Source organism: Coregonus lavaretus (genome assembly GCF_964263955.1).
Source record: "Coregonus lavaretus genome assembly, contig: HAP1_SCAFFOLD_1959, whole genome shotgun sequence".
Classification (NCBI taxonomy): Eukaryota; Metazoa; Chordata; class Actinopteri; order Salmoniformes; family Salmonidae; genus Coregonus; species Coregonus lavaretus.
In genome coordinates, this window is record NW_028158815.1 from 79,397 (window position 1) to 92,093 (window position 12,697).

A 12,697-nucleotide genomic window follows, 5' to 3' on the forward strand; every position below is an offset into this window, starting at 1 on the left:
ACCAAATTGAGATGGTTTGGGATGAGTCGGACCGCAGAGTGAAGGAAAAGCAGCCAACAAGTGCTCAGCATATGTGGGAACTCCTTCAAGACTGTTGGAAAAGCATTCCAGGTGAAGCTGGTTGAGAGAATACCAAGCATGTGCAAAGCTGTCATCAAAGGGTGTCTATTTGAAGAATCTCAAATATAAAGTATATTTTGATTTGTTTAACACTTTTTTTGGTTACTACATGATTCCATATGTGTTATTTCATAGTTTTGATGTCTTCACTATTATTCTACAACGTGGAAAATAGTAAAAATGAAGAAAATCTTTTGACCGGTAGTGTAGAGTGTGTGTGTTATCATGTGTATGTGTGTCTGTACCTGTGTGTGTGTCTCTTCATAGTCCCCGCTGTTCAATAAGGTGTATTTTTATCTGTTTTTTAAATCTGATTCTACTGCTTGCATCAGTTACCTGATGTGGAATAGAGTTCCATGTAGTCATGGCTCTATGTAGTACTGTGCGCCTCCCATAGTCTGTTCTGGACTTTGGGACTGTGAAGAGACCTCTGGTGGCATGTCTTGTGGGGTATGCATGGGTGTCCGAGCTGTGTGTTAGTTGTTTAAACAGACAGCTCGGTGCATTCAGCATGTCAATACTTCTTACAAAAACAAGTAGTGATGAAGTCAATCTCTCTCTACTTTGAGCAATTAGAGATTGACATGCATATTATTCATGTTTGCTCTCTGTGTACGTCCAAGGGCCAGCCGTGCTGCCCTATTCTCAGCCAAATGTAATTTTCCTAAGTCCCTCTTTGTGGCACCTGATCACACGACTGGACAGTAATCCAGGTGCGATAAAACTAGGACCTGCCTTATTGATATTGTTGTTAAGAAGGCAGAGCAGCGCTTTATTATGGACAGACTTCTCCCCATCTTAGCTACTGTTGTATCAACATGTTTTGACCATGACAGTTTACAATCCAGGGTTACTCCAAGCAGTTTAGTCACCTCAACATGCTCAATTTCCACATTATTAATTACAAGATTTAGTTGAGATTTAGGGTTTAGTGAATGATTTGTGGTCCTCTGTAGCTCAGCTGGTAGAGCACGGCTCTTGTAACGCCAAGGTAGTGGGTTCGATCCCCGGGACCACCCATACACACAAAAAAAATGTATGCACGCATGACTATAAGTCGCTTTGGATAAAAGCGTCTGCTAAATGGCATATTATTATTATTTATTATTATATTTGTCCCAAATACAATGCTTTTTTGTTTTTGAAATATTTAGGACTAATTTATTTCTTGCCACCCATTCTAAAACTGACTGCAGCTGTGTTGCAGGGATTTCACTTGCTGTGGTAGCTGACGTGTAAAGTGTTGAGTCATCCGTATACATAGACACACTGGCTTTACTCAAAGCCAGTGGCATGTCGTTAGTAAAGATTGGAAAAAGTAAGGGGCTTAGACAGCTGCCCTGGGGAATTCCTGATACTACCTGGATTATGTTGGAGAGGCTTCCATTAAAGAACACCCTCTTGAACAGTATAAAACAATCAGAATGGAGAAAGATCCATTTGAAATCACTTAGAATGTATGTGTTGCCACCCTAGGGTCATAATTTATAACTTTTATTATTCAAAAACATAAAATACCTTCAAAAATTTGAAAAATATTGTTATATATTTTGTCCATATCTCCCAGCTTTTTGTTTAATTTATGTATACTTTTGTTAACATTGATGTTTGTTTACCGTTTTAACAGAAGTGCTTAATTTTGATTCACTGAAGCGGCCCATTAGTAAAAGCCAATCACATTGGCCTATTACCATAGGAGCCTATCAAATTGGAAGGCTGTGGCCCCGGCCACAGGGCAGCTTGATGCGTTCGTTTATCAGGCCAGATCTGGTGTGCCTGTGTAGAGAGCTCCTGTATCAGAACAGATCTGTGTTTAGGCCAGGAAGGGTTGACCTCAGATGAAGAGATCCATCCCAATGTCTCTCTGCTAATTACTGCATGGCACTACTAATGGGTGCCTGGTTACTTGATGTTTTAAATATGAAAAACATCTAAAAGATAAGTGAGCCACTAAAGGGTAGGAGTCCCTAAAGGAGAATCCTCAAGGCCTGGTGACATGAGGTGACATGGAAGTGAACCCTAATGCAGAGTGCATGTTACCAGTCATTCATTCATTCATCAGGCAGGCATCATTCCACTGGAGAAGATCCTTAGACACAGTGTGAAGATTAAACCCTACAATCAGAAACATTTGTCTCCGGGTGTTTCTCAATATGCATACTACCTTGCTACACACCCTCATGCTCCGAGTGCGTTCTCAGACTACGTTCTCTTGAGTACGTTCTTGAAAGGTCGCTGGTTCTAATCCCCGAGCCAACTAGGTGAAAAATCTGTCGATGTGCCCTTGAGCAAGGCACTTAACCCTAATTGCTCCTGTAAGTCGCTCTGGATAAGAGCGTCTGCTAAAATGACTAAAATGTAAATGTAAAATGTGAGTACGAGAGTGTGGAGGATGCATAAAACATTACTCTTGAGAAGCACTCCCTCTACTGTATTACCTCAGGCTTCTCCTCCCCGTTCACTGACCCCTCCCTCTACTGTGTTACCTCAGGCTGCTCCTCCCCCTTCACTGACCCCTCCCTCTACTGTGTTACCTCAGGCTGCTCCTCCCCCTTCACTGACCCCTCCCCCTACTGTATTACCTCAGGCTGCTCCTCCCCGTTCACTGACCCCTCCCCCTACTGTATTACCTCAGGCTGCTCCTCCCCGTTCACTGACCCCTCCCCCTACTGTATTACCTCATTCTGCTCCTCCCTGTTCACTGACCCCTCCCCCTACTGTATTACCTCAGGCTGCTCCTCCCCGTTCACTGACCCCTCCCCCTACTGTATTACCTCAGGCTGCTCCTCCCCGTTCACTGACCCCTCCCCCTACTGTATTACCTCATTCTGCTCCTCCCTGTTCACTGACCCCTCCCCCTACTGTATTACCTCAGGCTGCTCCTCCCCGTTCACTGACCCCTCCCCCTACTGTATTACCTCAGGCTGCTCCTCCCCGTTCACTGACCCCTCCCCCTACTGTATTACCTCAGGCTGCTCCTCCCCGTTCACTGACCCCTCCCCCTACTGTGTTACCTCAGGCTGCTCCTCCCCGTTCACTGACCCCTCCCCCTACTGTATTACCTCAGGCTGCTCCTCCCCGTTCACTGACCCCTCCCCCTACTGTATTACCTCAGGCTGCTCCTCCCCGTTCACTGACCCCTCCCCCTACTGTATTACCTCAGGCTGCCCCTCCCCGTTCACTGACCCCTCCCCCTACTGTATTACCTCAGGCTGCTCCTCCCTGTTCACTGACCCCTCCCCCTACTGTATTACCTCAGGCTGCTCCTCCCCGTTCACTGACCCCTCCCCCTACTGTATTACCTCAGGCTGCTCCTCCCCGTTCACTGACCCCTCCCCCTACTGTATTACCTCAGGCTGCTCCTCCCCGTTCACTGACCCCTCCCCCTACTGTATTACCTCAGGCTGCTCCTCCCCGTTCACTGACCCCTCCCTCTACTGTATTACCTCAGGCTGCTCCTCCCCGTTCACTGACCCCTCCCCCTACTGTTACCTCAGGCTACTCCTCCCCGTTCACTGACCCCTCCCCCTACTGTATTACCTCAGGCTGCTCCTCCCCGTTCACTGACCCCTCCCCTCTACTGTATTACCTCAGGCTGCTCCTCCCCGTTCACTGACCCCTCCCCCTACTGTGTTACCTCAGGCTGCTCCTCCCCCTACTGTATTACCTCAGGCTGCTCCTCCCCGTTCACTGACTCCTCCCCCTACTGTATTACCTCAGGCTGCTCCTCCCCGTTCACTGACCCCTCCCCCTACTGTATTACCTCAGGCTGCTCCTCCCCGTTCACTGAACCTTCTCCAAGATATAAACAAAGCAATCGTTTTACTTCATAATTATCAGCCAGATGTTTGAATAGCTAGCCAGCTAGTTAAACAGGCAAAAATGACCTAAAAAACGAATATTATGCAAGATAGATGTACATTTTTCGTGGGTAGCTAGCTAACAATTCTTCGTGGCTATCTGGCTAGCCAGTTAGCCCTATTAACAGTAGTAGCTAGCCAGTTAGCCCTATTAACAGTAGCAGCTAGCCAGTTAGCCCTACTAACAGTAGTAGCTAGCCAGTTAGCCCTATTAACAGTAGTAGCTAGCCAGTTAGCCCTATTAACAGTAGTAGCTAGCCAGTTAGCCCTATTAACAGTAGCAGCTAGCCAGTTAGCCCTATTAACAGTAGTAGCTAGCCAGTTAGCCCTATTAACAGTAGTAGCTAGCCAGTTAGCCCTATTAACAGTAGTAGCTAGCCAGTTAGCCCTATTAACAGTAGTAGCTAGCCAGTTAGCCCTATTAACAGTAGCAGCTAGCCAGTTAGCCCTATTAACAGTAGTAGCTAGCCAGTTAGCCCTATTAACAGTAGTAGCTAGCCAGTTATCCCTATTAACAGTAGTAGCTAGCCAGTTATCCCTATTAACAGTAGCAGCTAGCCAGTTAGCCCTATTGACAGTAGTAGCTAGCCAGTTAGCCCTATTAACAGTAGTAGCTAGCCAGTTAGCCCTATTAACAGTAGTAGCTAGCCAGTTAGCCCTATTGACAGTAGTAGCTAGCCAGTTAGCCCTATTAACAGTAGTAGCTAGCCAGTTAGCCCTATTAACAGTAGCAGCTAGCCAGTTAGCCCTATTAACAGTAGTAGCTAGCCAGTTAGCCCTATTAACAGTAGCAGCTAGCCAGTTAGCCCTATTGACAGTAGTAGCTAGCCAGTTAGCCCTATTAACAGTAGTAGCTAGCCAGTTAGCCCTATTAACAGTAGTAGCTAGCCAGTTAGCCCTATTAACAGTAGCAGCTAGCCAGTTAGCCCTATTAACAGTAGTAGCTAGCCAGTTAGCCCTATTAACAGTAGCAGCTAGCCAGTTAGCCCTATTAACAGTAGTAGCTAGCCAGTTAGCCCTATTAACAGTAGCAGCTAGCCAGTTAGCCCTATTAACAGTAGTAGCTAGCCAGTTAGCCCTATTAACAGTAGCAGCTAGCCAGTTAGCCCTATTGACAGTAGTAGCTAGCCAGTTAGCCCTATTGACAGTAGTAGCTAGCCAGTTAGCCCTATTGACAGTAGTAGCTAGCCAGTTAGCCCTATTGACAGTAGTAGTTAGCCAGTTAGCCCTATTGACTTATGGGCTTGTGATCTACAGTACGTAGGCAGGTAAACATGCCAAAATGAACACAGCAAGTATTTATTAACGTATCAAGATAAAATATTGTGAATAGGCTACATTTCATTCCGAAGTCGGAGTGTATTTTCTCTTGCTTCAGCTCAGATAATGTCCGCCATTGATTTCAAGAAATGTTGCGTCGTTTTTTACATAGTTGCGTCATATTTCTTTGCATACTTTGCTGTTGAAGCTTGCATCGATGCATGCTTCAAAATATGTACAAACTGAGTACGCATTCGAGAAGTGCCCTCCGGGCTCCGTTTCGCATACTTTGATTTGGACTCCTACTCCTACCCTCCCGTGCTGTAATTTGCTCGGAGCACGGTAGTACGCCCTCTGTTTACCCTCTGGCACAGCACTACTCTGTTACATGCTTCTGCCTCAGAAATCCCTTCCGCTTACAGACAGACAGTTCTCTGAACTATTGTCTCTTCTTGGCTGTCGCAATTCATGACAATATGATACGATACAAAATAACACAGATTAGAAATCGAGAAGACTAGTAGGGAATTAGTTATCGACCTGACACACACACTGTCTCTCTCTCTCTCTCTCTCTCTCTCTCTCTCTCTCTCACACACACACTGTCTCTCTCTCTCTCTCTCTCTCTCTCTCTCTCACACACACACACACACACACACACACACACACACACACACACACACACACACTGTCTCTCTCTCTCTCTCTCTCTCACACACACACCCTCGGTCTCTCTCTCTCTCTCTCTCACACACACACCCTCGGTCTCTCTCTCTCTCTCTCTCTGTCTCTCTCTCTCTCTCTCTCTCTCTCTCTCTCTCTCTCTCTCTCTCTCTCTCTCTCTCTCACACACACTGTCAATTCAATTCAATTCAATTCAATTCGCTTTATTGGCATGACGTAACAATGTACATATTGCCAAAGCTTACTTTGGATATTTACAATATAAAAAATAAATAAAAATGAGAATCAAAAATTGTCAACGGGACAACAGTAACAACAATAACCAACGGTCAATATAACCATACATTCAACAATAACAATAATCATACAGTTGAGGACATGTGCAGGTTTATTGGTCTGTCAGACACTGTCCCTCAACTTATGGCAGGCAGCAATGTAGTGCGCTGCCAACCCACAGCTCTCTGCGTCCTCCCCCAACAGGATGGGTAGCCTATCCTCATCAGAGAGGTCTTTAAAACCTTGAATAAGGATTTCAAATTTGGGGAAATGACACTCTCTAATTGTTTTATATTTTTGACATTTTGTCAGGAAATGCAGCTCCGTCTCAGGTTCTGCTGTTGTGCAGTGGTTGCACAGCCTTTCCTCTACAGGGAGCCAGGTTTTCCTGTGTCTACCCTTCTCAATGGCAAGGCTGTGCTCACTGAGCCTGTACTTTGTCAAGGTTTTTCTAAGGTTTTGATCAGTAACCATGGTCAAATATTTAGCCATAGTGTACTGTCGATTTAGGGCCAGATAGCACTGCATTTTGCTTTGTGTTTGTGCTTGTGTTTCCCAATAAGCAATGTAGTTTTGTTTTGACTGTGTTGTAATTTGGTTTATTCTGATTGATTGGATGTTCTGGTCCTGAGGCTTCAGTGTGTTAGTAGAACAGGTTTGTGAACTCAGCCCCAGGACCAGCTGGATGAGGGGACTCTTTTCTTTGCTCAGCTCTTGGCATTGCAGGGCTTGGTAATGATATGAGAGGGGGTCACTGTATTTTAGATGTTTCCAAAACTTAATTGCTCTTTTTTGAGTTTTTATTATTAGTGGATATTGGCCTAATTCTGCCCTGCATGCATTGTTTGTAGTTTTCCTCTGGACACGTAGGAGAATCTTACAGAACTCTGCATGTAGGGTTTCAATGGGGTGTTTGTCCCATTTGATGAAATCTTGTTTTGCAAGTGGACCCCACACCTCGCTGCCATAAAGTGCAATTGGTTCAATGACATATTCAATTAGTTTTAGCCAAATTTTAATAGGTATTTCAATTTGAATTTGCTTTTTAATGGCGTAGAATGCCCTGCGTGCTTTCTCTCTCAGTTCATTCACTGCCTCATTAAGGTGTCCAGTTGAGCTTATTTTTAAACCTAAGTAATTGTAGTGTGTACAGTACTCTATATATTTTGTACCAATTGAGAACTTTGGTCTAATTCCCTGAGATCTGGATCTTCTCTGGAAAATCATTATTTTAGTCTTTTTGGGGTTTACTGCCAGGGCCCAGGTCTGGCAGTACTGCTCTAGCAGGTCCAGGCTCTGCTGTAGGCCAGGTGCTGTGGGTGACAGCAGGCATAGGTCATCTGCGAAGAGTAGGCATTTAACTTCTGAATTGTGGAGACTAACACCAGGGGCTGAGGATTTTTCTAGAATAGTGGCCAATTCGTTAATGTAAATATTGAAGAGTGCAGGGCTCAGATTGCAACCCTGACGAAGGCCCCGCCCCTGGTTAAAGAATTCTGTCCTTTTCTTACCAATTTTAATGCTGCACGTATTGCCAGTATACATTGATTTAATTATGTCATATGTTTTACCCCCTACACCACTTTCAATAACTTTGTAGAACAGTCCTGTATGCCAAATAGAATCAAATGCTTTTTGGAAGTCGATAAAGCAAGTGTATATTTTGGTATTATTTTGGTGGACATGTTTATCTATCAGGGTGTGTAAGGTGTAAATATGATCAGTTGTGCGATGTTTTGGTATAAATCCAATTTGGCTTTTACTCAAGACATTGTGCTTATTAAGGAAGTTTAGAACTCTTACATTGATGATACTACAGAAAACCTTCCCCAGGTTACTGTTCACACAAATGCCTCTGTAATTGTTAGGGTCAAATTTGTCTCCATTCTTAAAGATTGGGGTTATGAGTCCTTGATTCCAGATGTCAGGGAAATAACCTACACTCAGGATCAAATTAAACAATTTTAATATAGCCAATTGAAATTTTGCACTAATGAGTTTGAGCATTTCATTTAGGATGCCATCAGGTCCGCAGGCTTTTTTAAATTTGAGAGCCTGAAGTTTCTTATAGAGCTCCTGGTCAGTAATTGGGGAGTCCAATGGGTTTTGATTGTCCTTTATAGCTTTTTCTAATCCATTCAACTTCTCATGGATTTGGCGTTGTTCTGCGTTTGTGTCAATTTGAACGGTGTTGTAGAGTGTTTTGAAATGGGTTGTCCATATGTCACCATTTTGTATTGCTAATTCCTCTTGTTTAGATTTTTTTAGTTTTTTCCAATTTTGCCAAAAGTTGTTTGTGTTTATGGACTCCTCAATTAGTGTCAGCTGCTTGCTGTTGTACTGTGCTTTTTTGGTTCTGAGTGTACGTTTATAGAGTTTTAAAGTCTCACAGTAATGAAGGCGTAATTCACCATTATTTGAGTCTCTGTGCTTTTGGTTGGATAGTGTTCTAAGTTTTTTCCTTATAATTTTACAATCTGCATCAAACCAGTTGTCATCTGTGATTTTTTTAGTTTTGTTTTTTATCAATTTCAATTGTGCTTCTTTTGCCGTTTGCCTGAATATATAGTTGATGTTTCGTACTGCTAGATTGATGCCTTCTTTACTGTGAGTGAATGTGGTATCCAGAAAGTTATCTAAGAGTGTTTGGATATTTTGGTTCCAGGTTGCTTTCTGGTATTCTTCTGTGCTGTTTTGGGCCCATCTGTATGAATTTCTGATGTTGTACAGCTTACTGGGTTGTGAATGTGTGGTTGTTTCCAGGTCTGTTCTTTTGAGGAACAACGTAATTTGGCTGTGATCAGACAGAGGTGTTAGTGGCTTGACAGTGAATGAGCTGAGAGAGAAAGGGTCCATGTCTGTGATCATATAGTCTACTGTACTGTGGCCAAGAGGTGAGCAGTAGGTGAATCTCCCCAAAGAGTCCCCCCGTAACCTACCATTGACAAAGTACAGACCCAGGCTTCTACAGAGCTGCAAAAGATCCCTTCCGTTTTTGTTGACGGTGCTGTCACTGTTGTTTCTATGGGGGAGATTAAGATAGTTAGAAACAGTATGGTCTGTAATAAAGCTGTCCCCTCGTGTGCTCGTTAGATCAGGTAGTGTTCCTGTGCGCGCATTTGTGTCCCCACAGATGAGCACATTTCCCTGGGCCTGGAAATGGCACGTCTCTTCCTCGAGGGTGGGGAAGATCTCCTCTGAGTAATATGGGGATTCTGAGGGGGGGATATATATTGCGCAAAGGAACACATCTTTTCCTGTCAGTACAAGTTCTTTTTTTAGTTTTAACCAAATGTGGTATTTGCCAATTTTGAGGGGATCAATTAGATTTTGTAGTTCGGATTTGTACCAAATGATCAATCCTCCAGAGTCTCTGCCTCTATTGACAGAGCTGTGTTTCTGTGATGGCACAATGATCTCTCTGTAGCCTGTGGGACAGTGAGTGACAACGTCAGCCTTACACCATGTCTCCTGCAGAATGATGACGTCAACATCTTTCAGATTTTTGTTGAACTCCAGTGCTAAACTCTTCAGACCAAAGGTTGATGAGTTTAGACCCTGAATGTTCCACATGCTAACTGATAGTGATTTCATGTTGCAAAAAACTGTCTCTCTCTCTCTCTCTCTCACACACACACACTGTCTCTCTCTCTCTCTCACACACACACACTCGGTCTCTCTCGCTCTGTCTCTCCCTCTCTCTCTCCAGGGGATTAGTATCAGGCTGTCTGTTTCTGCCTCAGTCTCTGATGTCCCTCCCTCAGCCCAGTCGGAGCCACAGACGGGTTTTCCTCAGCTGTTCTGCCCTGTGGGGGAAAGCATTTCCAGGGGATTAGTATCAGCCCTAATAACCAGTGGCTGGCTGAGAGTCAGAGCAGCGAAAACACTCCCAGGCAGACATTCATATCATCTGATATCACTCACAGCTAACCGAGGGGCCTCAGCGGCTCTGTGATCCTGGGTTGGGATAGGGGTTAAGGCGTCCGCGTGCTTCCTGCATGCTTCCCAGGGTTCCATACAGCAGGGGCCAGGTGAAGTCAGGTACCAGGTGCTCACAGCTGCTCTGTGATCCTGGGCTGAGGTTAGGGTTAGAAGAGGCCCATACAGGATTCCCACCTGCTTTATGACAGCAGGGACAGACCTGAGGACATACTGGGGGTTGTTTTAGTCAGCAGTCACTAGAGACCGAAGCAGTTCACGTATGAAAAAAACACCAAAACAGACATGCAGCTATCTGAGATCCTTCCATTCTACTCTGCCAATAGGGTCCGGGAGCGGCGAAGAGAAGCCGTTTGAGACCCTTCCATTCTACTCTGATGAGAGCAGGGAGCAGAGCAGGAGCGGTCCATATCTCTGAATAGCACCTCACTAAACAGAACCCTCCAATCAGGCCATCCTAGCAGGTTTGAATGGTATTAGTGCTAAGCCTCTGGCTCTATAGATCCCTTGGTGAAAGGCCTTGCCCAGCCACCAGCACACACTGGGAGGGTCTTTCAGTCTGTCGCCCAGTTCCTCTTCCTGTGAATGAGAGGTGCTAGGTGGTTCGGAAGCCACTCGATACGGGACTGGGATAACTCCAATCTCCTCTGTTAGATAAAGGTTACAGGTGGTTCGGAAGTCACTCGATACGGGACTGGGATAACTCCAATCTCCTCTGTTAGATAAAGGTTACAGGTGGTTCGGAAGTCACTCGATACGGGACTGGGATAACTCCAATCTCCTCTGTTAGATAAAGGTTACAGGTGGTTCGGAAGTCACTCGATACGGGACTGGGATAACTCCAATCTCCTCTGTTAGATAAAGGTTACAGGTGGTTCGGAAGTCACTCGATACGGGACTGGGATAACTCCAATCTCCTCTGTTAGATAAAGGTTACAGGTGGTTCGGAAGCCACTCGATACGGGACTGGGATAACTCCAATCTCCTCTGTTAGATAAAGGTTACAGGTGGTTCGGAAGTCACTCGATACGGGACTGGGATAACTCCAATCTCCTCTGTTAGATAAAGGTTACTGGGAGATCGCTCTCTCCCGCTACTCACATTTGAAGTGCTGCGATTCAACACAGCAGCAGCCCTGCCATCACACACTCTATCTAGCCCTTGTTTTACTAGATCAGTTGACTGAGAACACGTTCTCATTTACAGCAACAAGCTGGGGAATAGTTTCAGTGGAGAGGAGTGAGCCAATTGAAAGCTGGGGAGGATTAGGCGGCCATGATGGTATGAGGACCAGATTGGGACTTTAGCCAGGACACCGGGGGTTAACACTCCTACGGTAAGAGCCATGGGATCTGTAGTGACCACAGAGAGTCAGGACACCTGTTTAACAGGGTTAACACTCCTACAGTAAGAGCCATGGGATCTGTAGTGACCACAGAGAGTCAGGACACCTGTTTAACGGGGTTAACACTCCTACGGTAAGAGCCATGGGATCTGTAGTGACCACAGAGAGTCAGGACACCTGTTTAACGTCCCATCCCAAAGACCCTACACAGGGCAACGTCCCCAATCACTGCCCTGGGGCATTGGGAGATGTTATATTAGACCAGAGGAAAGAGTGGCTCCTACTGGCCCTCCAACACCACTTCCATCAGCATCTGGTCTCCCATCCAGGGACCGACCTGGACCAACCCTGCTTAGCTTCAGAGGCCAGCCAGCAGTGGGATACAGGGTGGTATGCTGCTGGCTTTCTCCACTCACAAGATAATGTCCTCTCTGTGTGTGTTGCATCTCCTGGACCTGTTCATGGTATGGGACTGGTCTACGTACCTGACAAACACACACACACCCACACTAATGTTGTAATGTCCTCTCTGTGTGTTGGTTCAGCTGCTGGACCTGTTCATGGTATGGGACTGGTCTACGTATCTGGCTGACTACGGACAGCCCACCTCCAAGTACCTCCGGGTCAACCCCTCCACTGCGCTAGCACTTTTGGAAAAGTGAGTACTGACGTTTCTACTGTCTCTACTCAATGTGTAGTCAGTTTGTAGTTCTTCTGTCTCTACTCAATGTGTAGTCAGTTTGTAGTTCTACTGTCTCTACTCAATGTGTAGTCAGTTTGTAGTTCTACTGTCCTGGTTAGACCTAACTTAGTCTCTGTCTTCTCTAACCCACTAGACCTCTTAGCCTGTCCTTTATCTGTACACTAAATATCTTCATATTCACAACTTCTCTTCTCTTCTCTACATGTCTTTGAACCTCTACCATGCAGAGTCTACAGGGGGTATGTTAGACATTTTGGCTTATTTGTTTCTTCCCATGGTCTGGTGTCCATTGAAAGTCATTTACTCCATATGGGTTAGAGTCAGTTACTCCATATGGGTTAGTCATTTACTCCATATGGGTTAGAGTAATTTACTCCATATGGGTTAGTCATTTACTCCATATTAGTTAGTCATTTACTTCATATGGGTTAGAGTAATTTACTCCATATGGGTTAGTCATTTACTCCATGTGGGTTAGTCACTTACTCCGTATGGGTTAGAGTCACTTAC

The 12,697-nt window shown here is 45.1% G+C and overlaps 1 protein-coding gene across 1 annotated transcript in view; it reads left to right on the forward strand.

The window, feature by feature from the left end:
• Positions 1-12,200, forward strand: part of LOC311123556 (exocyst complex component 6) — a gene marked incomplete at its 5' end in the record, with an annotated part of 85,697 nt that extends 73,497 nt beyond the window's left edge. The window contains one exon of the mRNA XM_084197802.1: positions 12,030-12,200. Coding sequence (XP_084053928.1) covers positions 12,030-12,146 — 117 coding nt within the window. The remainder of the gene's footprint in view (positions 1-12,029) is intronic.
• Between the last annotated feature and the right edge of the window lie 497 nt (positions 12,201-12,697).